General features: G+C 41.9%; 2 protein-coding genes across 3 annotated transcripts in view; one reads left to right on the forward strand and one right to left on the reverse strand.

Annotated features, from left to right (window-relative positions):
• The window catches only part of LNPK (lunapark, ER junction formation factor), a 318,489-nt gene that overhangs the window by 251,809 nt on the left and 42,313 nt on the right, over positions 1 to 24,367 (reverse strand). The window lies entirely within an intron of this gene.
• HOXD1 (homeobox D1) lies at positions 8,670 to 10,797 on the forward strand. Of its 2 annotated transcripts, XM_053665043.1 has the most exons (3): positions 8,670 to 9,407; positions 9,781 to 10,050; positions 10,298 to 10,797. In XM_053665043.1, the coding sequence occupies exons 1-3, from the start codon at positions 8,777 to 8,779 to the stop codon at positions 10,408 to 10,410; spliced, it is 1,014 nt and encodes a 337-aa protein (XP_053521018.1). In that variant the 5' UTR covers positions 8,670 to 8,776; the 3' UTR covers positions 10,411 to 10,797. The 2 variants fall into 2 exon arrangements, with proteins under 2 accessions (XP_053521018.1, XP_053521019.1); XM_053665044.1 differs by having other exon boundaries at positions 9,781 to 10,391.

Below are 24,367 nucleotides of genomic sequence, written 5' to 3' on the forward strand. Positions count from 1 at the left end.
TATGTATATATACACATATACACACATATATACATATATAATGATTGGATATTTGTATATATCACAAAATGATCACAATAAATTTAGTTGACATCATCATATATAGTTATACATTACTCTTGTGATGAGAACTTTCAAGATTTATTCTCTTAGCAACTTTTGAATATGCAATACAGTATTATTAGCTACAGTCACCACGCTGTGGGAGTAGTTACTGCAGCTCTTTCAGGTTCATCACAGTAATACAATAAGGGGACAGAGTCCCAGTTTGGGGCGGGGGCAGTCGGGAGCATTAGGGCCACTTCCAGTAGGAGGCTTTGTGTGAGTGGGCGGTGAAGCATTCTTATACCCCTCCTTCGGTGGTACTACTCACCTCTTTGTAAATTGAAAGAAAGTTCCAGGCTATCCCCTCTTTTAACTTTTTTCTAAGTCCTATCAGGTGAGAATTTTCTGAAGAGAGTTGAATGTGTTGCCACCACTCACAGAAAGGAGTCTCTGAAGGACAGGAAGTCTGGCTTTCTCCTCCTTCCCGGGGTCCTCTTCTCTCTCATCATCCTTTTGGGGTGGCAATTAGTTTCCTTTGGAGAAATGTTCTACTGTCCTTTTGCTTCAGGTAGACATAAGCTGAAACATTAGGCCTTGCACAGTGCCCTGACTCATTGAGCAATTAAAATACTTGGTCCCGATATCCTCATTTCAGAACCCGTTCCTCTCTTCTTGCCTTTTCACCAACACCAACTGCACAGCTTCTAAATGCACTGTACTGGGCTCTGGGACACAAAATCGAGTCACTAATGGCGGTGCCCTTCTATCTATTGGGAGAGAAAAAGAACCGATCCTAAAACAGTGTGGCAAGTGCTGTAATAGAGGTGTGGCCAAAATGGTCCTGGAACAAAGAAAAGGCACCACTAGCAATATTGTAGTGTCAAAGAAGGTTTCTCCGAAGAGGCAAATTTGGTCCTCTGAAGTATAGGCCTAAAGAGGAGGGACATACCAGATGGAGAGAGCAGCACATAAAAAAGCAAGGAGGGAGGAAAAAGTCTGGACCTGGGACAAGGAGAGTGGTTTGGAGTGGGGCACCTGGCTGGAAAGAGAGGTTGTAGAAGGTCCATGGAAATGAGTCTGGACTTGGTCTGTAGGCAGTGGGAGCCACCAAAAGTCATAAACTGGAATGTGAGGTATGTGGAAAGCTAACTCTTGGCAGTACTGTGTCTGATTGGAGAAAGGAGAGTTAGGAGGCAAGAAGACAAAAAAAAAAAAAAAAAAAAAAAGGAGGCTGCTGTAATAATCCAGCTCAGAGAGGAACTGATATAAGGATGAAGAGAAGAGACATTTAGGAAGAAGAATTATAGGAATAGGTGATCAACTGGATGAAAGAGTTGTGGATGTTAATCCCTAGGTTTCTATTTTGAGGGCCAGAGTGGGTAGTCAGGCCATTCACCAAAATGAATAGAGGTGGGGGAAGAGGAAAGTTTGCAGGGGAAACTAATTAGTTCAAGTTTAGGTCTACATTGTATTTTCTGCTTTGTTAACTGATAGATTGCATGACCATAAGCAGTTCACTTAATCTTTCTGGCCTTCAGTTTGATCATCAATGAAATAGTCAATATAGATGTCTGCCTCATCATTAGAGCTGTGTGTGTGTGTGTGTGTGTGTGTGTTATTGTCTTCATTAGGTCCAAGTGAGTGACCTGTTATATAAATATAAAACCTAGGGGAAACATCCTCTTACCCATCCATGCTGATCAATACTTAGGTGTTGGGTGGCCAGTGAGAAATAAGTCTCAGGCAAATTAAATACAACACCCTACTGCTTCCTAGATACTGAATGCAAGCTAATGTTTAAGACTAGGTCAGATCAGATTGCTGTTTCCGGAGGGTACTACTCTCCAGGGGACATGTGCAGAGAAATATGGTCTTGGTATCAGACCACTAAAGAGGAAGCCTCTTAGCAGATGTCGGAAAGCTTCTGTGTTTTTTTATATCATGTATCTTTCAGGGAATGCTGGGAGCTACCCACTGTTTTTGAATCTTCTTAGGCTTCCCTATGGCACACTACTGTATTGGAAAGAGTGTTGAACATCTGACCTTGGTCATTTACATTGGGTGTGACTACACCAAGTTGCTTATCTTTTCTGTGTCATTATTACCATTTGTAAAATAGAATTATGAAAGGATCAGTAAGATAAATAGAATGACACTTCTGGAAATGCTATATGGGTGAGTAAAAGGTATTATTTTTCATTTATTACATTGGCAGAAATAAAAAAGCTCATGCTTACTGACTGGACAAAAGTGTGAGGAAACAGGAGTTCTCATTTGTTGCTGGTAGAAATATAAACTGATTCACTTCTATGCAATATGTATCAAAATTGCCAGCACACATACTTTTGACTGATTTTTCATCAAGGAATCTTTCTAATAGGTTAAAAATCTGAATCTGCCCTGGCTGGTGTAGCTCAGTGGATTGAACGTGGGCTGTGAACCAAAGGGTCGCTGGTTTGATTACCAATCAGAGCACATGCCTGGGTTGTGGGCCAGGTCCCCAGTGGGGGCCACATGAGAGTCAACCACACATTGATGTTTCTCTCCCTCTCTTTCTCCTTCCCTTCCCTTCTCTCTAAAAATAAGTAAATAAAATATTTTTAAAAATCTGAATTTGTGTTTTTAACAGCAAAAGAGTAAAAATAACCTAAGTGCCTATTAACAAGGGACTAGCTAAATAAATTGTGATAGGCATATGTAGCAGAACAGCATGAAGTTGTAAAAATGAGCCAGGAAGTTCTGTATGCATTTTCAAGTTCTGTATACATGAAATGGTTTTCAAGATAAAGGAGGGAGAAAAGCATGGATCAAAGGAATTTAACACACTACTGGCTGTGTAAAGATGTTGGATGTGAGTGTACACATACACAAGGTGTCTCTGGAAAGATATATAAGAAACTCACAAAACTGGCTGCCTGGATGAAGGGCAACTAGGTGACTAGGGACAGGAGTGGGAGAGTTTCACTGCATACCCTTTTTTACTTTTGCAACTTGAATCACATGGATCTAAACTTATTACCTACTTAAAAAATAAACGAGAAAAAATATTGGTACAGGTGTAACTGGCCTGAGTGCACCTTGTACGTTCACACATACCCTTATCTGTACTTGCTCTGCCCAAGTACATTTCTTGTTTTGTCCCCTCAGGCTTCTTATGCTGATCAAGCTCAGCAGGAAATGAAGCTTCACCCTTGCTTAGTGTTGGAGTGAGTGGAGACTCAGGTCCACCACGGCCTCTATGCAGCAGTAGCTCAGGGTGGGGCCTCAGAAGTGTGGGACCTCAGAAGCGTGGGGCACAAGTTTATGGAAGAGAGGGCAGTAGGCCTCCCAGTCAGCCACACTGGCTGGGTGTGCTTCCAGAAATGTGGGTGCCTCCTTCAACACTATGCTGTTTGCTCAGCATCGAGGCTGCCACAGCACCGAGGAGGGGCTGCCTTATTCCCTGCTTTTTAAAGCAGGCTATGGAAAGGCAGCAGACTGTGGAGAGTCAGAAGAGACCCAAGTTATTTCCCTCATTTTTTGCAGGATGGTTTTTCTTTTCAACTTCTGAGTAAAGTGACTTTCTTCCTAGAGTGCGGGGTATGATCTCACTATCTTTAAGGGGCCTTCTAGCATCGACATCTTATGCTGTGAAAGGCCAGCCGTTAGCCAGCAGAAGGGAAACAGTTTAGTCCAAGGGGCATTTCCTCCTCTCTGGATCCCTGAGGCTCAGCTGCTGCTTCTAGACAGCTTGGCAGAGGTGGGAGAAATGAGGGTTGGCTCCTCCCTCTTGAAACCCCTATTCCCACTCCTTTCTTCTGCCCACTGCCTCAGAATGAGTCCCAATTTTCTGTGAAGAGATTGGGAGAGACAGATCTCTTTTACTTCTTATCCCACTGGCATCATCAAAGCCAAGTTAGAGGCAAAGAGAGGAAGTGAACCCAGTTTGCGAAGTACTATCTTGTCAGCAAAACTTGGGAAATTCCTACTGATTACTTTTTAAGGATATTTCCTGGAACTTCCACTCAACTAGATTTAAATTTGACCTTGACATTGATCTCTCTGCCTCAACTATCCTAAAGACTACGAGACACTTCTCAGGTATATTCATACTCCAACTAGCCATGAGTTGTCATCTTGCTGGCTCCAGGGTCCCTCCCACAAAATAACCATTCTTCCCGGATATTGTTGCCTTAACGCAGCTCCTAAAGCAGAAATTCTCAAAGTGTGGTTCCAAAGAACTTTGCTTCAGAATTACCCAAGAGGTTGATTAAAATACAGACTGCTATCCTAGCTGGTGTGGCTCAGTGGATTGAGCACTAGCCTCAGTGAACCAAAAGACTGGCTGGTTTGATTTCCAGCCAGGGCACATGACTGGGTTGCAGGCTAGGTCCCCAGTTGGGGGTACGAGAGAGGCAGCTCTCACATTGATGTGAGAGCTGCCTCTCTATCAGTGTTTCTCTCACACATCAATGTTTCTCTCTTTGTCCCTCCCTTCCCCTCTTTCTAAAAGTAAATAAATAAAATTTTAGAAAATTATATAGACTCCTGAGTCAGACCAACTGGATGAAAATCTCTAGGTGTAGGTTGAAGAACCCCACTTTTAAACAAGTTCCTCTGGTGATTCCTACCCACATGAAGTGGTTTGGGGAGCAAATATCTAAAGCTATCATTTAGATAGTGTTAGTTATGGCGAAGACACACCATTCTGTGTCCTCTTTATTTCTGCCCAAACATTTCCCGAAAGCCTACTATGTGCTAGGCACAAGCTTAACCCATGAGCCTTCCATTCACAGAACTCTCAGGGAATGGCACAGGGAAAACCTGAAACTGTTTTCCAGAGGCAGGTTCATATTATCAGACTCCTGACAGGTTTAGAATTCCTGTCCTTAGGATCCCCTTCATCCCCATCGCCATTCTGGGAAAGGCCCCCGCTCCACCCTTTCACCCTAACAAGCAAGTGCCTTTCTAGGCTTTGGGGCTGTGGAACCAACAGTTTGCATGTGCTCAAGTGTTTCCAAGGTATAACATGGTGGGGCTTGTGGAGAGGGTTGCCAAGAGACGTCTTAGGAACAACTGTAAATACAAGGAGGACCAGACTGCCATGCTCTATCACTTCTGTCCGCAGAAAAGAAGCCTGTCCTTTCGAAATGGGAGAGAAAACTAGTCTGGGGAGTGGGCAGGAGGTGGCTGCTGTGGTAAGTAGGACAAGAAAGATTTCAAAGCATTCCTACATCAAACACAACCTGGCAATCAGGCCCCTCTGCTATCACCTCCTGCTGAGGACTCTCAGGCCAGGGTACCACAGGGCAAGTGACCCTTGGGAATTCATGACTTGAACAAGCAATAGAATCGGTCAGACATCTCTCCTGTGCCCTGTGAACGTCTGGAAGACAAACTTTAGAGTTACTCAGAATACTCTGCATTCACATCTTTCAATACACACTTCCCCCAGTATCTTCCAATTTCTCCTTAGAAAACTACAGACACAAGTTCTTCTGAAGTATATATATATATGTGTGTGTGTGTATATGTATATATGTGTGTGTGTATATATATATATATATATATATATATATTAAAGATTTTATTTATTTATTTTTAGAGAGAGGGGAAAGGGAGAGGGAAAGAAACATCAATGTGTGGTTACCTCTCATGAACCCCCTACTGGGGACCTGGCCTGGCAACCCAGGCATGTGCCCTGACTGAGAATTGAACCCACAGCCCATTTGGTCACAGGCTGGCACTCAATTCACTGAGCCACATCACCCAAGGCTGGGTAGATTTATATTATCTACCCAGATAGATTTAATATCTACCCAATATTAAATATAAATATAATATTTATATTATATTGCTAAGACTTGTGCGAGAAATGAACCCCTTGTTCCTCTGGATTATGAATATTTCTCTCCAGCCTAACCCTCCCCCAACAAAATAATATAGTAAGTCCTTGGCAAACGTTTGCTGAGATGACCAGAGTCTTGACTGAGAACTTGGCAAGTCAAGAACCAGTCTGAGAGTGGAGATGACAACTCTGCACCCCAAGGTGTAGGATCTGCCAAAGACTGGAATATTAAAGAGAGTAGAAGGAAGGATGGACAGACTGTATTCCCCTGGATGCACTTATCAGAGAGTTTGAACAAAGAGTGAACACCTCACCCACAGTTGTGAAAATTACTCAAGTTTAAAAATCTCATTCTTTTCCCTCAGCAAAAGCTCAATGTCCAAAAATTTGCCTCAGTGAAATAATGTGGAAAGCTCATAAGTACATCAAAGTCAGTATTTAATTTTGACAGGAAGGGTCCAACTTTTGCCCCAAATGCTCAATAGCAAAAACCTGGTCCTTGTTGCAATGCAGGCTGCCAAGGAACCTAGGCTGCCTGTTTTTCCTGAAATCTTAGAGAAAAGGGCTCTAAATTTGTTAGACTTTGGCCAAACTTCCCAGACAATCAAGCTGGGTTTTCTGTCCTACATCCTGGGTTGCAGCAGCTGGACACCTACAGAGAGGTTTACAAGGCTACACTCCCTTCTTGACCCTCTGGGGTTTCTGGGCCTAGGAATAGTCATTTGATGAGTGCCTATTGAGAGAGGGCCTTATGTTTTTCTGATAGAAGTGTAAGAGCTGGGTGAGACATTATGCTGGTAAAAAAAATGGCTATTAAAGTGTGGCCAGGGATGGCTATCGGGGCACAGTAAACACAGCAGCACCTGATTTGCTGATACTGTGGCATGAAGGGTGCAGAGGAAGGGCAGTGAAGAAATGCATCTACATTTGAAGCCACAGCTAGCTCTGAAGAGCTCTATCATTTCCTGCCCAGGGTGCTAGAGAAATACCTTTATTTTTCTCCTTTAAAAAACTATTTAGGACCTTCATCATTTGATTGGTTACAGAGGAAAACTAAAGTGGCAACATCAAGTTTGAAATGTTATTTTCAGCATAGGATTCTATTTTCCAATGAAATTCAAGCACTCCAGCAGTGCAGGAATCCCAGGTCCCTTCAGCTTTGTGCTGGTTCCTTTCTACCTGCCCCAGAAACCACCAGGGCTCAACCCTCCCCCATCGTGGCTCAACTTCAGCTTTACCCGCAGTAACAGTTTGGTGTGGCTTTGTTTATTCACAAGTTCACATCACGGTAAGGAACTGGCTCCTTCCACTGTGATGGCTCCTATTTTGCAGACTCCCTCAGACTGGAATTTTAGGCAAGGGCTCAATTGCTCTTTCATGACAAATGGATCAGTAAAACAATAATAAAACCGCCGTCACCATAACTCAGAGGCTGTAATAGATCAAGTTCTCAAGGGCACTTGAAAAGCCCAGAGTACACTCTTTATTCACACAGATTTTTAGGAAACCACCCTCTTTCATTACTGCTGTGTGTAAATAACACCTATTTAATTTGTTATTTTCCTACAGCCCTAAAGAGGGAAACATTAAAAGAAATATTCAAGGAAGTTGGAAAGTTTGTCAATGTAAATAGTGTCTTCGTGACCCTTCTACTCTTCATTTCCTGTGCCAACTGCACTTTTATTTCCCGTCTCTCTACACTCAGTAAACAAAACCATATTATCAAGGGAAAGACGTGAGCCCATTAACATTGTAAGCCCTCAGATTACACTCGCCAGAGACGACGCAGCACTTATCTGATGGAATAGAAGCTTTAATTGCTTCGAGGTACAAGCCTGTCCAAACCTTTGAGATCTGACCCGTCACTGGGAAGCCTTTGCGCCTGTGAGCCAAGTGCCTAGGAGAAAGCGTGGCCAGCACCAGTGCGTGTGCCAGCCTCCCAGACAGGAGCACTAGGAGCGCTCCATCACAAGGGCAGACTTTATTTTGACAGCCGTAGTCAGAGGGGGAAATCAGCTAAACTTTCGAACAAGGCAGAAACTGTATCTTCTGTCCAAATCAAAACTTGGCACTTCAACACTCGCACGTATGCCGCCACCAACACAAGGGGTGAAGAAGATGAAGGGAATGCTGTGAAGTACCGTGGGAAGTCTGAAAGTGAAAAGACTGCCTTCCCAGGTACTCAGCACCTACAGTATAAAATTTAGTCCCGTAAGTCGGGCGGTGGGAGAAAAATTAAACCTCTGCTCCAGGTTTAGGATACAAATAACACTAGTGCCAGGAAAACCAAAAGCGCACAGGGCTCAAAGCAAAAAAGAAAGAGGAATAACCACCTGCCCTGGAGAAAGGCTAGGAACCGTCTCCACTGGCCGAGCTCCGAGCTCCCTTTTAAACCTTTCCACACCGCCACGCCCACAGTCCGCATCTGAGCCACGAGCTGCACTTGACCCAGAACAAGTTTTCATCCCCTCCATCCTCTCGTCTTCACCAGCGAGGCCACTCCAGCTTTCCTCCCACACCTCGTCCAGTACCTGTCTGGGCATCAGGTGTCCCAGGCGCTCGCCCCACGCCCTCAACCTGCCCTTCCCCAGGCCGCCGTGGGCGGTGCCAGCTCTCCCCCGGGCCAGGGCCCACTGGGTGGCGACCTCCATCAGAATCGGTAAAGTTGGCGGCGGGGCAGGCGCGTGGAGTCCGTGGCCGTGCGGGGAAGACGCCCATTGGCCGGATGGCGCCACGTGGCCACCCCGGCATCTATATTAAGCCACTATTTACCCTCGGCTCCCTCGCCGAGCCGGCGAGGGCATCTCGAGTAGAGAAGAAAGGTGGAGCAGCGCCGAGGGCGGCGGTCCCGAGGACCCCGCAGCCCAGCCCCGAACTGCGCGCTCAGGTCGGTGGGCCGGAACCATGAGCTCCTACCTGGAGTACGTGTCGTGCGGCGGCGCGGGGGGCGGCGACCTGCTTAGCTTCGCGCCCAAGTTCCGCCGCGCCGACGCCCGGCCGGTGGCCCTGCCGCCCGCCTTCGCCCTGGGGAGCGGCGACGGCGCTTTCGTCGGCTGCCTGCCCCTGGCCGCGGCCCGCCCCGCGTCTTCGCCCCCGGCCACTCCCGCGCCACCCCCTGCCGCGCCGCCGTACGCGCCGTGCCCCCTGGAGGGTGCCTGCGAGCCGGGCGCCCCCCCTGCCGCGGCGGGCGGCGCGGACTACGCCTTCCGGGGGCCCGGGCCAGCCTACGACTCCCCGTGCGCGCTCGGGCGGCCGGCGGACGACGGCGGGGCGCACGTCCACTACGCTGCCTCGGCCGTCTTCTCGGGCGGCTGCTCCTTGCTCCTCAGCGGCCAGGTGGACTGCGCGGCTTTTGGCGAGCTCGGCCCCTTCCCGGCGTGTCTCAAAGAGCCCGCCGAAGGCCAGTTCGGGGCCTTCCAGACCGCGTCCCCGGACCCTGGCGCCTACCCCAAGTCCTCCTCCCCCGCCTCCGGCCTCCCCGCCGCTTTCAGCACGTTCGAGTGGATGAAAGTGAAGAGGAACGCCTCTAAGAAAAGTAAGTACTTGAGCTTGAACGGACGCTCCTGGGATTGGGGACGGAGCCGCCTCCGCGGAATTGCGCTGGGAGCACCTTGCAGCTGTCCCTCTAGACGGCGGTTTGTGTTCTGTGGAGGGAACGCGTCCCGAGGTGTAATCCAAGCAGGCAGATCCCATGAGCGTTTCCCGAACACACTCTCGGAAAGTGTGCCAGGCATGGAGAAAATTGCCGGAGGGGGGCTGTCTCCATGGAGCACTTCTCCAGGCACGACGGTGTTCATAGAGACCCAGGAGGGCTGCGTTGTGAATGATTCTAACTATAGCCCCACTGTTCGCCGGTGTTCGGTCTCCGCGTCCTCTCGCCCGGCTGATGTTCTGTGTTTACGTTGCAGGCAAAGTCGCCGAATACGGAGCCGCTAGCCCCTCCAGCGCGATCCGCACGAATTTCAGCACTAAGCAACTGACAGAACTGGAGAAGGAGTTTCATTTCAATAAGTACTTAACTCGAGCCCGACGCATCGAGATAGCCAACTCCTTGCAGCTAAATGACACCCAAGTCAAAATCTGGTTCCAGAACCGCAGGATGAAACAGAAGAAGAGGGAACGAGAAGGGCTTCTGCCCTTGGCCAACCCTATGGCTTCTTTCCAACTTCCCCTCTCAGGCAAGAACCCGGGGAGCCCTTCTCAGGCCCAAGAGCCCTCATGAGGCTGAGGAAACTTGGCCTGCAGAAGTCATAGGCCAACCCAACCCTGTAGACTTACTAGCTCAGTTTGGGATGGAGGTGGACCTGGGTGGAAATAGAGGTTTCACTCGGGAAAGAAAGTGTCTTAGTTGACTTATGTGGGTGTCTAGATATTAATTTGAGGTCTCTTAAGCCACTCATATGTGTATTATTTGTGTCTTATCAGGGAAAACGTGCCCAGCTGCCAGCCCAACTCTGCTGCTATGTTGCCTTAGTCATATGCAATTCCTGGGTGCAGAATGGCAGTGCATTAGCTGCAGAACTCTGCCAACCCCCTGATGTGCTCCAAAGAGCATCTACCCCCAAAACCCAAAGTTTTTCTGGTTTTAATTAAAAGGACAAGACTACATGTATTCAGCTTCTTGAGATGACCAAAGCTAGTTTCAGCCTCTTTGATGTAGCTAAGCTGCTTCGATGATGATCCTCACATTTGCACTCCAGTTTTGTTTTTCTTTAAGGAGCAATTTCTACCTCTCCATGTGCCTGAATGAAGATACAATCGCTGTTTAGTTAGTAGCTCAACAAATCCACAGGGTGGGTAAGGATTAGAACCTGAACTACACGTCACACCAATTACTCAAACTTGAATGTAAATATATACAGTATGTATATTTTTAAAAAGGCTTGCTCGAAATGAACATATATGACACTTAATGTCATGGCATGAGAAAGGTTTGAACTTTTTTGAATAAAAAATTACAGAATATGCTACTCTCTGCTTTTCCTTACTCTCATTTTGGTTTTCTTTCAAGCCGATTCAGTTTCTTCTATTTGGAATTTCTTCATTCTGCTGTGGGAGTTTGTTTTATGTTGATAACTTAAAAAAAAGAACACTCTTTATAGGTTGTATACACAAACAAATTAGGGACTATTTTCTGAGTAGTTTAAGGGAGAAAAAACCCTACTCTACCAAATATCTAACCTAGGAATTACTTCATTACCTTAAGTGTCCTTGTTTTATGGTAGGTATGTTGACTGCACATTACCTGGTAGGTTTGGTGCTCACTGTGGCAATGCCAAGGAGACACTGTAGGGAGATCTTGTTCTTTTACCCCTGGTCTTAGAAAAGGTAGAGGAAGGGTGTGACCTGAAGACTTTGCTAGTTGATTAGTGTTCTCTGAGAAATGCAACTGCATGTCAAAAATTCTCAGTGGTTAGATTCCTACTTCCAAAGTCAAATATTATAAAGAGGCTGAAAGGAGCCAGTAGCCAGAGCTTTCTACTTCCTGTAACCCAGACTGAATATCTGGCTGTAAGAGAACACTAATTTCTGTTTTTGCAATTAAATTATTTCAAATGAATTCATAGGAAGAAGTACAAGCACACAACTTGAAACTTGGCATGAGGGTATGTGTAAAAAAAAAAGTCTTCTCTAACCTTATTTCCACCTAATTTTCAATCCTAAAGGCACCTGTGGTTGACCAAACTTTTGTGTATGTAACCTTACAGAAATATTTGAAAAATGTAATGTTAATACACAAAGTCAAGTAGATACCTGGGATAATTGTGAGGGCAGGTCATTTTCCTCACTATATAGATAGCTATAGCTATATCTTTAAGTTCTTGGTACAATTCAACTGAAAGGCTTAAAGGCCCAAATAATCCAGAGAAGAACCTCAGCTCTCCTTTTAGTTGGGATTTCTGGATTCTAGAGTAGTGCCTCAAATCCAATAATTCAGGGCTCTAATGATTGTGGAGGATTACTTTCCTTATAAAACAGTAATGTGATTGTTTTAGAAGATTGAAATTATAGTAAAATTCCTGTCCTTTGCACTCACAGTGTGATAGAATTGAAGGAATAAAATTATCAGCTATAAACAAACTCAGCTGATAAAGGGAAAAAGCACTTAAAAAGTAAGTCTGTCAGTATTATTTACGTTTGCCGTCCTCCCTTCACTAACTTCATGCTAATCAGATCTTGTTTGAAACAACAGCCTCCCCTCTGAGCTCTGTAGCTGTCTGAAAGGACTTGTTCAAGGAGTTTTGATCAGCTTGCTTACAGCCACCTTCAGGTTTCTCCTGCAGCGGTCTTCGACAAGACAGTGTTTCCTTGCTGATAAGCGTTCAAAATGTACACCTAAACAAAACCAAACAAACAAAAAATACCGACACACTTGGTCATTTCTTTGATCTGCCACTCTTTTCTTTGGGGAAATAAAGTGGTTTTTTTTTTAAGCTACTACTAGCACTTAGCCCTGATGGATGTCTTCCTTGATGAAGGTGGCTATTTTGACATGTATAATGCTGTTCTATGAATCAGGCCAATATTAGCTATTTTTTGATCAACCCTAGGGATCTTTAAAAGCTTTCTTAATGCAGATCACTATACAGCTATATTCAGTATTGGGGAGAGTTCTGACTGGCCATCTGGATGAACTAGATGACCTCTGGAGATTCCTTTCACCATGAAACTGCTACAGAAACAATTCAGTGATATTTGCATGATTTATTTTGCGCCTATCATTGGAAGAAAGAGAATTCAGTTCTAAGAAAGCAAATAAGGAAATGCTGTCTCCGGAATCACAGTGATACTGGGTTTATACAGGAAAAGTGGATTTTGGAAATGATCAGATACAGCTCATCAGTGGAGGTATCCAGGCCATGTGGATTGTTTGTAGGACAGCCCTCTTCTCGTTATTCAGAGTCTTGTGTTATTTTGAGCCAGATCTTCCACATGAAGTATGATAGTTATCAATAAAATTGTGCAACAGCTAAGACAATCCCATGTCCATTTTACAGGATTTCAAACTAAACATGCTAATTCACCCACCAGTAACACATTACAAGAATGAATACACAATGGACAGTTCTGGCTGTTGTATAATTAACTATTCAATGTTCCTTTGTCTTCACGGAATGACTGTGTGCCTACTGTTCTAGATTCAGGATAGTTGGGAGTAAGGAAAAAGAAATAATAGCATATAAAACTTGTATTACTTGAGTACTAGCAAATGAAGGATTTGCTGTTGTGAAAACCTAAAACAGCCCAGGCTGGTGTGGCTCAGTGGATTGAGTGTTGGCCTGGAAACTGCAAGGCCACAGGTTTGATTTCTGGTGAGGACACATGCCTGGGTTGTGGGCCCCAGTTGAGGGTATGTGAGAGGCAACCAATCGATGTTTCTCTTTCTCCCTCCCTCCCCTCTCTCTAAAAATAAATAAATAAACAAATAAATAAATAAATAAATAAATAAATAAATAACATCTTTTAAAAAAACCCTTAAAGCAATGTCATCTAGATTCTCAAAAAGATTAATCGTGTATGATTTATTCTGCCTCAGTCTCATGTATGGCAAGGCCCAAGACCAGAACAGGTTATGTCTTATTATCATCTCATTAGAAAGGAGTGGCGGGCTCAGGAGAGTTGCATTAGCTTTGATGTTCTTAATTATTTCTTATGGCCAAACAAATGTTCTATATTTGCTGAATATTGAATTTGAAAACCTCAGGACCTAATCAGGTTCAGAGAGATGTTCAGTCTGACCACAGACCTCTCAACAAGAAAAATGCCCATTGTTAAAACTTTATTTGTGGTTTTAAAGTGAAACCATACTGAACATATCTCACAAATAATGATAAATCTCCATCTAAATAGAAATCAAGATTTTCATGTTTTTAAGTTCTACAGCATATTTCCAGGACAGGTACATGCAAAAATATATATACGAAATACTTCAATTTAACATATAACTTGTATCTGCTTAAGTAATACTTGTTATTCAGAAATATAATCTCAATAGAAACTGTTTAAATTCCTTAATGAACTAAGAGGAAAGACATCCTAACTACTGATGTGATAAGGAGTTCTATTACTTGGATTTGTAAAGATTTAAACATGATCTCTTCTATTTTTAATAGTGTTACTGATATAGTTTGGAAAAAATGGCCAAAGAGGGGACATTTGGACTTATAATAGCTCAGAAAGCAGGTCACCAACATATTGAGGCATTTCTAGTGGGTGGCAAACTATTTCACACATCCTATCCTTAAGGGTTGTGTAGAAGGGCCCAGGTTAGTGAAGTTTAAGTTTCTTTGGGTTGGTGGTAAAGCCATCTATGCCCTCTTCCTGGAACCACTGCTCCATACCTGCTACCCAGCCATTTCCTGTAAGATGGCAATAATGATTGCTCTTCTCTAGCATCTTGGAGCTAGAATTACTGTTTGGTCTTCAACATATTCGATAGTAGTTAATGCGGACAAGGGCAGGTTGGGGCTCTGTTCTATAATCTGAGCATCTCAATCCCATTCTGTTTTGGGCTACTGACTGCCTCGGAATGGGAGCTTTCTCTCATCCTGGAAAGGCCTTTTCTGATTGTTTTCTTCTCAGTGACACAATCAGAGAGAACTATACAGCTGGAGAGCCCACAGCTGCACTTTTAGCTTCTAAAGAAAGGTGGTAGGATCACTGAGGCTGAAGTAAAGGACTGTGTAAAAACAAAACAAAGCATTATTCTTAAGGGAAGAAACCTGGATTTTTGCACCAGTTGTGTTTTCTGATTAAAAGGGAAAATAACTCCCCTCGTCTCTGTTTCTCCTATAAAACAAGGGGGAATTGGTTTGGATGGTCATTAAGTTTTCTTCTCACTTTAGTATTCTTCTGTAATCGTTTACTCTGCTATTTATTACTAAAAAGTGTATTTAGAAATACTGAAACTCTGTAAGATTATCATCAACAATAGGCTATTATTGGAGTACTATCTGAGGCCTTTAAAATTTCACTTCTCTATCCCTGGCTAATGTGGCTCAGTGGATTGAGTGCTGGCCCATGAACCAAAGGGTTGGTTCACTTCCCTGCTGGGTGGAAGGGCCAGGTCCTGTGAAAGGCAACCAACTGATGTTTTTCTTCTTCTCTTTCTCCCTTCCTTCCCCTCTATAAATAAAATATTAAAATTTTTTCATCTCTCTAGCTTTAGAACACATGTGTGAGTTGCAAAATAAATGCTCTCTTCTGTGACAGAAAAGAGATATGAACAATCAAATCACTACTCGTTTCCAAAGTGCTGCCCTTCTTCCTTTTCCTCTGGCTTCAGTGCTATCTATCATCTCATTCAGACACACATGGGTGCCTCATTGGTCTCCCTGCCTCTAATATCTTCCCAGCCAATCCATTGTAAAGCCCTGTCTTCATCATGTTCCACTTTAAATTCTCAGTAGTTCCTGGTTGCCAGTGGAAGAATCTGAAATGTCTTTAGCCTGAGATTCAAGTACCAGAACATCTGCATTTCCATGTCCATCTCAAACCATTTCTTGACCCCAAAACTTCACCTGCTTAGAGTAGTCTATTTGTTCTCGCCCCGAGGAAATTTATGGTTTTGGTGTTTCGCTTTTTTTAAACCTCAGAACCTCTAACTCCTCTGAGTTTCTGCAGCGTTTATTGTTTTTAATAGTCATTTGGCACTTACTATCTTCACCCATATTATGAAGTCTTGTTTTTTTTCTTCCTTTCTCTCTCTCTTTCTCTCTCCCCTCCATATCCTTCTTCTACTCTGCCACTATCTCCCTCTTCCCCCTGCCTCATTTGTTCTCTCTCCCCGGGTATATATCTTATCTTTCATTGAATACCTTATACGCAGTGGTGATCCTACTCTGTTTGCCAAATGTTGAATGTAGTTTTATTAGATCAGGAGTTCAGTGCTACTCATCAAGCACCTCTCATACTAGGTGAACAGCAGTGTAACAAGTTATTCCCAAGTACTCTTTGGATTTCATTATTTACAGTAGAACATAGCTACTCTTGACCACACAATAAGATACAAATAGGAGTCTAAGAGATGAATGAAGGAGAACTATACACCTCTCTCCTATGCTTTAAGTCATATTCTTTTGATTGAATATGGTGTAAACCAACAAAGAGTATGAATATTATCTAAAAATCCCTTCAATCTTTACAGAATATAATTTATAACGCACTTCAGTTGTTGTTTAAGGCTTTTTAATATATTGCATTTGTTACTTGCTAATGCCACTTGTGTACCTTATGGGAACAAAATCCCTGGAGAATTGTTGAAACCATATGAGGTCCAGTGTGGGATTTCTCAAGAAAGGTTTGGAGACAATTAAATGTAGTGGTTACAGTAGTGCACCTTGGAGGCAGATGAGCTTTGGAGTGCATACTGGAACAAGTGACACTATGCTACTTGGGTCTACATTCCTCTCTTAAAAATGGGAATACTAACGTCCTTACTTATTTACTTCTGAGGGCAAACAGATAAACATGTAGATTGCTAGCACAATGTGTGATGTTTAATAAAAATTTGCTAACTATTAAGACAATAGATTATGAGAGTCGTGATAGGCAGCTAGAATGGAAAGACATGGGCTGAGGGAGAGAAATATTTATATATACAACAAATATTTATTGAACTCCCAAGTATCAGGCACAGACTATTAGAGTTAAAGAGATATTGAGAAGGGAACAAAAATTGCAGGAAATCAAGTTGGAGAGAATAAGGCATAGTGTTATTAATAAAATTTGCAAAATATTGGTGATGCATGATAACAGAGGAAAGTAAAATGGCAGTTGATGGGTACTTGATGAGGGCAATAGCTGAGTGCTCACTGAATTAAGCAAAAGCTGAAGATCTTAGAAGAAGCCTGGGAGAAATGAAGGGCAAAAGGGGAAGACAATTAAACACTGCTTCCAGTTTACTGTATCATTCTGGGCAATGCAGAAAACTGAAATCCATCACACTTCTGTTCAATTTTTCCCTATGCACAAAGACATGTGAATTCACATGCATGGCATTTGAGGGTCAGGTGTTATAAATTAGAATGCAGTGATGATTTACATGAGTTTCCTACATTGTGGTGCCTCTTGGGTTGAATTTATCATTCTCAAAAATAGAGACTCTGGTTGCTGTGTTCTGTTGACATCAAAGTTAAAATAGAATTGACCACATTCTTGATTCTGTTGCTGCATAAAAAACAAAATTTTTCCTTTACCTACTCTGGCAGTGGGGAATCATAAATTTCCCCAACTGCACATAAACCTATAACTATTTGCATTGGGGGTTTATGAAAGCCTTCTATTAAACTGGTGGGGGTGAGGGGAGCTTGCTGCCAAGATGACACTTTGAGGTCTAATTAATGGCTATAGTAAATAAAATAGAAAGTATTTCATTTTTCTTATGTGCCTATTACCGATTGTCCAAATAGTGTTAGTATTCAGTTGCTTGAATGAGTGATTATTATATAAAAATGTTCACATATCCTCTTACATTTTAAACTTGATCTAAATTTCAAATTCATGAAGTATGTTGGCTTCATCATAGGGGTCAAGAAAGAAATTGCTAGTTTATGAAAGGACTGTAGAAAAGATAGATTCGATATATAAATAAAATAAGCTCCAAGGGAAAAATCAAAAGTATAATATTTCTCACTCAGACAAAAATGGCATACTACTTGTTCCTAAAATCTTCAATCGACTTTAAAAGCGATTTAAACTTTCTTGGGTTAACCTGCCAAAAAGCCCAATTTATTCTTCTGTCTTGATTGTAAATAAAAGCCCACACACAACCAGAATAATCCTTTCTCCTATCAGCATATGGTTTCTTTGTAAACGTCAAAACCAGCTGTGTTTGGGTCCCCGAATATGCTTTGGAACTTGTCACATGGTGATGCTACCCAAGAACTGTCCAAGTTCACTTTTATCGAAGGTTTGTGGATTTTAGTTTGGCCCTTGATTTTGAAAATGTATATGTTTGATGAAAAATGTCATGGGTTTCTTAACTGGTCCCATATAAACTCAAACTATTTTAAGTTACCTATTTTATGACACCAATAAACTGAATAAATTTCATCCTGAACAATCAAAGATAAATAAAGGTAATAATTTATAAATGTCCCTGACTCAGTATGCATCACAAAGACAAAGGCAAGCTACTTCAGGTTATTTGTAACTCAAAGTTTCACATTTTCCAATTCTGCCCCTTCCTATTTTAGTTATAAAGCAATTATCATTTTGAACTCAGGACAAGTAAAGCTTTGTCAATTATGAGCATGTAGTATTAGGGACACTTTAATAAAATTCAAAAACACATATGGGTTGCTAAGAAAATTCAAACTTTTAAAATATTTTTCCCTTTTAATATCAGAAAGTGCTTTTTAGAGGCTACTCCCTTAGTGAAGAAGAAACAGTTATCTGTTAGTTTCATTTGTTTTTCTCTTTTGTTAAATGCAGTATTTTTATTTAAAAATAACATGCATGGTATGTACCCAGCTTTATAAAATTATTGTTGTGTACCCAACAATCTCTCCTAGTGTCCATCTGTCACTTTATATCTGTGTCTACCCAGAGAGATGTCAAGAAATATGGTCACCTAAAGATAATGATAGTTATTTTTACATAGTACAATTTTGTTGATTTTTTTCTTTGTAGTAATTTTCTTATATATTACTTGAAATTTTAAAATAATCAGTAAATGTAGAGGTAATAAAGTCATTACTTTAAAATATGTGACAAAGAGAAAAATGCACTTGGTAGCCACAGTTGTGGCATTAATTTTTGCCTGTGGGAGACCCCAAAGGAATTAGATAATGCATATCATGTGCCAATTCTTGAATAATTAAATAAAAATGTCTGTAATATACATGGGTGTACACATGAGTCAAATAAATGATAGATAAGGTCTATCATTCATTTCTTCAACAGGGAATTCAGCACCGGGTGTCACATGTGTTCAATTTTCATCTTACTGGCTGGAAACAAGCTCCAAAATGTGCTGATAAAAGCAGAATTCACGATTAGCAAAAGAATAAGAAAAAAAAACCCTTCAGCTTAAGTAAAATGGAGATCCAAGAAATATGGAAAAACTGTACTTCTGATTATCACTTTTTTCAATGCTTAAAATGAAAAACTACAGAAATGCTGCTTTTAATGCTAAAAGTGAGTTTATAACAATACAAGCAAACTTTTGATAAGAATTCAAAGAACTTATATGTACAACCCATGGACATGAATTAAGGGAGGAATGCTGGAGGATTGGGGTGTGTGGGGCACAGGGGGCAGAAAGGGGGAGAAACTGGGAAAACTGTAATAGCATAATCAATAAAATACATTTAAAAATAAAATAAAAATCATTCTAAAACCTCAAAAAATGTATTCCCTTTTTTTAATCCTTACCTGAGGATACGTTTTTACTGATTTTAGAGAGCGGAGGGGATAGGGAGAGAGATGGAGAGAAATATTGATTGGTTGCTTCCCATATACTCCCTGACTGGGAATCAAACCCAAAACCTTTTGTGGTACTAGACAATGCTCCAACCAACTGAGCTACTTGGCAAGGGCAAAAATGTTTATTCTTAATAAACCTTGCATTTTTTCCTGCAGAGCAACACCAATTGATTTCAATCCTTCAGTTGTAGAAAGACAAAGTTTCAGTGGTCTGTGAGATAAACCCACCAAAAATGAAAAAAAACCCACAAAACAGGTTTAGTTAAGTCTCTAAGAGGCTAATTAAGGTTTAGATAACCACAGTGAAAAAATGCTTCTTCTTTCACTGGTTTTATTTGAAAGTTGGCTTATTTTATTTGCAACTTGATACCTATAGTTATCTGTGAAAAACTATATATATATATAAACATTTTCTAACTCTATTAGGTACCTTCATTTGGCTGAAATTATTAAGTCAGTGGAGCATCTATAACAAGGCTCTTTGCTTGTTTTGGCTTGCCTGGTATCTGCTCCCTCTTCCTCTAACAATCTTTTTCCACTTTTTTCTGTGGTGAGAGGAACAGCTGAGTCTCATGCTATGGTGATGATATCAGCTCTGGAGGCTGTGCCTGGCTTACATTCAGGGCTGCAGAGCTACCTCTAAGCCTAGGGCTGTGATCCTCTTGGAGATCACTAAAGTTAACCTGTGTGTGTGTGTGTGTGTGTGTGTGTGTGTGTGTGTGTACTTGTGTATGGTGTGTTTAAACTAGCTTGAGTGGGTTCAGTGCTTGTCTCAGAATCCTGTGTGATGCACTGCCCTCAAGGAACTTGTAAACTCAGTAGTAAGGAAGATCAGACAAGTCCAAAAATAACGTTAAGTGCTTTCTGGGAGCTTCAGATGCTTAGGACTGTGTCCACACAGCACAAAATGAAGTGGCAGTCTGGCGCACATCCAGGTGCTTTAACAAATTTGGCAGCCCATAGACTGCATAAGCCTTCCGAGTCCATCATAAGATCTCTGGGATTCCCAAACTTCCACTGGTAAGTCGCCTTGAGTTGCTCTGCAGACTCTGGCGATGGAGAAAAATGGGGTAGGTTTTTTCTTTTCATCTCTTCTGCTTCCCAAGAACTTTCTCAGTTCAAAGTGGGAATTCGGGACTCAATGATGAACAAACATCTCACTACCAATTGCTTCTTGCTTTGTTTCACAATTTGGTTAATTTTAATTTCTTCTGTTTCCAAACCGTCTGTGCTCCACACTGCACTTAGCACCCATCTTCATTACAGCACTGCTACACGGCTGTTTATTGCGATGATCTGCATCCATGTCTATCTCCTCCAGGAGAGCAGCTGTAATATATTCACCTTCCTAACTCTGGATTCTCTACTGTATCCATTTTTGCTCTGTTTAGTGTCATGCTGATTTTTTAAAATATATTTTATTGATTATGCCATTCTGGTTTTCTATACTATAATTACTGAAGAAATTTTATTTTAAAGATCTTTATTTATTTTTAGAGAGAAGGGAAGGGAGGGAAAAAGAGAGGAAAAACACCAATGTGTGTTCACCTCTCACATGCCCCCCTACTGGGGACATGGCCCACAACCCAGGCATGCACCCTGACTGGGAATTGAACTGGTGACCCATTGTGGGTTTTTTTGTCCTTTCATTTTATTTATTTAAAACATTTAAAACTATATTTTATTGATCATGCTATTATAGTTCCATTTTTTTCTCCCCTTTTCCCCCCTCTGCCCTGTACCTTCCCTCCCACCATCATTCCCCCCACCCCCTTAGGTCATACATGTAACTTCTTTGACTTCTCCATTTCCTATACTGTTCTTAACTCCCCCCTGTCTATTTTGTACCTACCAATTATGCTTCTTATTCCCTGTACCTTTGTCCCCCTTCTCCCACTCCCTACTGATAACCCTCCATGTGTTCTCCATTTCTGTGGTTCTATTCCTATTCTAGTTGTTTGCTTAGTTTGTTTTTTAGGTTCAGTTGTTCATAGTTGTGAATTTGTTGTCATTTTACTGCTCATAGTTTTGATCTTCTTTTTCTTAGATAAGTTCCTTGAACATTTCATATAATAAGGGTTTGGTAATGATGAACTCCTTTAACTTGACCTTATCTGGAAAGCACTTTATCTGCCCTTACCATTCTAAATGATAGCTTTGCTGGATAGAGTAATCTTGGATGTAGGACCTTGCCTTTAATGACTTTGAATACTTCTTTCCAGCCCCTTCTTGCCTGTAAAGTTTCTTTTGAGAAACCAGCTGATAGTGTTATGGGAACTCTCTTGTAGATAACTGTCTCCTTTTCTCTTGCTGCTTTTAAGAGTCTCTCCTTATCTTTAACCTTGGGTAATGTAATTATGATGTGTATTGGTGTGTGCTTCTTTGGGTCCAAATTATTTGGGACTCTCTGAACTTCCTGGACTTCCTAGAAGTCTATTTCCTTTTCCAGATTGTGGAAGTTCTCTTTCATTATTTTTTCAAATATATTTTCCATTTCTTGGTCTTCCTCTTCTCCTTCTGGCACCCCTATGATTCGGATGTTGGAATGTTTAAAGTTGTCCTGGCGGTTCCTAAGCCTCTCCTCATTTTAAAAAATTCTTGTTTCTTCATTCTGTTCTGGTTCAATGTTTATTTCTTTCTTCTGTTCCAAATTGTTGATTTGAATTCCAGTTTCCCTCCCTTCACTGTTGGTTTCCTGTGTATTTTTCTTTATTTCACTTTGCATAGCCTTCACTTTTTCCTTTATTTTGTGTCCAAACTCAACCAATTCTGTGAGCATCCTGATTACCAGTGTTTTGAACTGTGCATCTGATGGGTTGGCTGTCTCTTCATTGCTTAGTTCTATTTTTAGAGTTTTGATTTGTTCTTTCATTTGGGCCATATTTCTTTGTCTTGGTGCACCTGTTATGTAGTGATGGGTGGAGCCTTAGGTATTCACCAGGGTGGGGCAACCCACTTCCATGAATTGTGGCACTGTGTGGGGGAGGGGTTTGAGAGGGAACAATGCCACTTGCTCCTCTGTCTGCCAGCTTTCAGTCACTTCCCCCATCACCCACAAGCAAATTGGGCCCTTCTGGTGCTGATTCCCATGGGGGTGGGTTTGTGTGCATTCTAGGACCCTATGGGTCTCTCCAATAAAATCCCCAAGAGGCTGGGAGTTTCTCCAACTGCCTCAACCCACACAGATATTTTCTGTCAGAGGTTTGAGGCTTTATTTCCCGTCTGTTGCCTTGTCACTTGTCATCTCCATCCTGGCTACCTGTCTCTGTCCCCTGTCTCTGTCCCTCCTACCAGTCTGGATGAATGTTTCTTCTTTAACTCCTTGGTTGCTGGACTTCCATACAGCTCGATTTATACAGTTCGATTTTCGGGCAGTTCTGGTTGTTTCTGGTTTTTATTTTATTTATTTTTTAATTTATTTCTTTATCTTTAGAAGGGAAGGGAAGGAGAGAAATATCAATGCATGGTTGCTTCTGGTGCATCCCCTGCTGGGAACTGGCCCCTTCTGGGATCTGGCCTGCAACCCAGGCATGTGCCCTGATGGGGAATCGAACCGAGGTCTTTTGGTTCGACCCGCTTTTTTTAAAGATTTTATTTATTTATCTTTAGAGGAGAAGGGAAGGAGAGAGGGAGAGAAACATCAATTATTTGCTTTCATGCATCCCCTGGACTCTCCAGATCCATTTTTCCAGGCCCGCGCTCAATCCACTGAGCTACACCAGCCAGGGTGTTTCTGGTTTTTAAATTGGTTGTCCTTCATTTGGTTGTGTGAGGAATCAACCATATCTACCTACACCTCCATCTTGGCTGGAAGTCTGCAAAGCAGCGACCCTTTGGTTCACAGGCCAGCACTTAGTCCACTGAGCCACACTAACCAGGGCTGAAGAGGTTTTTTTTTAAAGGAGTTTGATGTGTGCCCTACTCTGGTCCTATTCTAGAAGCTACTGCCTCCCGTACTTGGGTTAACATGGTAAGTATGGGAAGTTTGTCTCCGTACCTTCTTTTTCTGAGGCTTTTTCTGCCACTGCCCACCCCGCCCCCAATTGATTAATCTACACCTTCCTGTCAGTAGTGGGGTAAGTCAACTCTAAAGCACTAACTGACAATGTCCTAACTTAACCTGGTTATACAAGTGGTCTGTTTTGATTGTTTTTTTTAAACTGTACCCCAAAGTTCAATGCACTCTTCTGGATGTATGCTGAATTTCACAATCAAGATAACTGAAGTAACACACTTTAAAAACATGTGTCCACCACTATGTTTTGAATCTGGGGGGAATTTGGGAAAGATCTAAAAACATAGCATTTTGGGGTGTCAGAAGAATAGTACTGAATTTCCCTCTGAATCAGAGGTAAGACTGTTTTAATATGGTTTCAGCTTCTACTAGAGACAAGAATGAGACGCTGAGAGTGTTAAATGCCGAGATGACCTAGAGAGCAGTGTTATAGGATGGATTAGATGGGAAGAGGCAGGAGTCACAGGGGCCACTTAAGGATTCATTTCAGTAGCCTTGATGGGAGGTGATGAGCAAATGAAGAAGAGAGAAAAACATGAAACAGACACTTTGGAGAAAAATGTGAAGAAGTTAGTAACTGATGCCAAAGAGATGTGACAAGACCAGATACAGACTTTAGAGCTCTAGGAACAGAAATGATTTAAAAAAATTATCATGGTAAAATATACATATATTTAAACTTTACATTTTAGCTATTTTTAAATGTACAATTCAGTGGCATGGAACACATTCATATTGTTGTGCAAATATTACCATTATCCATTACCAGTAATTTTCACCCTCCTAAACTGAAATTACATACAAATTGAATACTAACTCTGTGCCCCCCCCAGCCCCTGGTAATCACCCTTCTAGTTTCTACCTCTATAAATTTGTCTATGTACTTTACTTAAGTGGGACCATACAATATTTGGCATTTTTTATCTGGCTTATTTCAATTAGCATAATGTTTTCAAAATAAATGATTTTGCTGTACCTCACCTCCATTATAATCACTTACGATAAAATTATATTTTTCAAAATGATGCTAAATTATGTAAATGCTTAAATTA

This window comes from Artibeus jamaicensis, unplaced genomic scaffold, assembly GCF_021234435.1.
Source record: "Artibeus jamaicensis isolate MK-2021 breed Jamaican fruit bat unplaced genomic scaffold, CSHL_Jam_final contig_391, whole genome shotgun sequence".
NCBI lineage: Eukaryota > Metazoa > Chordata > Mammalia > Chiroptera > Phyllostomidae > Artibeus > Artibeus jamaicensis.

Excerpts from the sequence above, each read along its gene's own strand:
- HOXD1 (XM_053665043.1), top strand. The coding sequence starts at position 8,777 with ATGAGCTCCTACCTGGAGTACGTGTCGTGCGGCGGCGCGGGGGGCGGC. Across the intron at positions 9,408-9,780 it reads GAGGAACGCCTCTAAGAAAA|GCAAAGTCGCCGAATACGGA; the intron begins GTAAGTACTTGA and ends TTTACGTTGCAG. Across the intron at positions 10,051-10,297 it reads TTTCCAACTTCCCCTCTCAG|GGAAAACGTGCCCAGCTGCC; the intron begins GCAAGAACCCGG and ends GTGTCTTATCAG.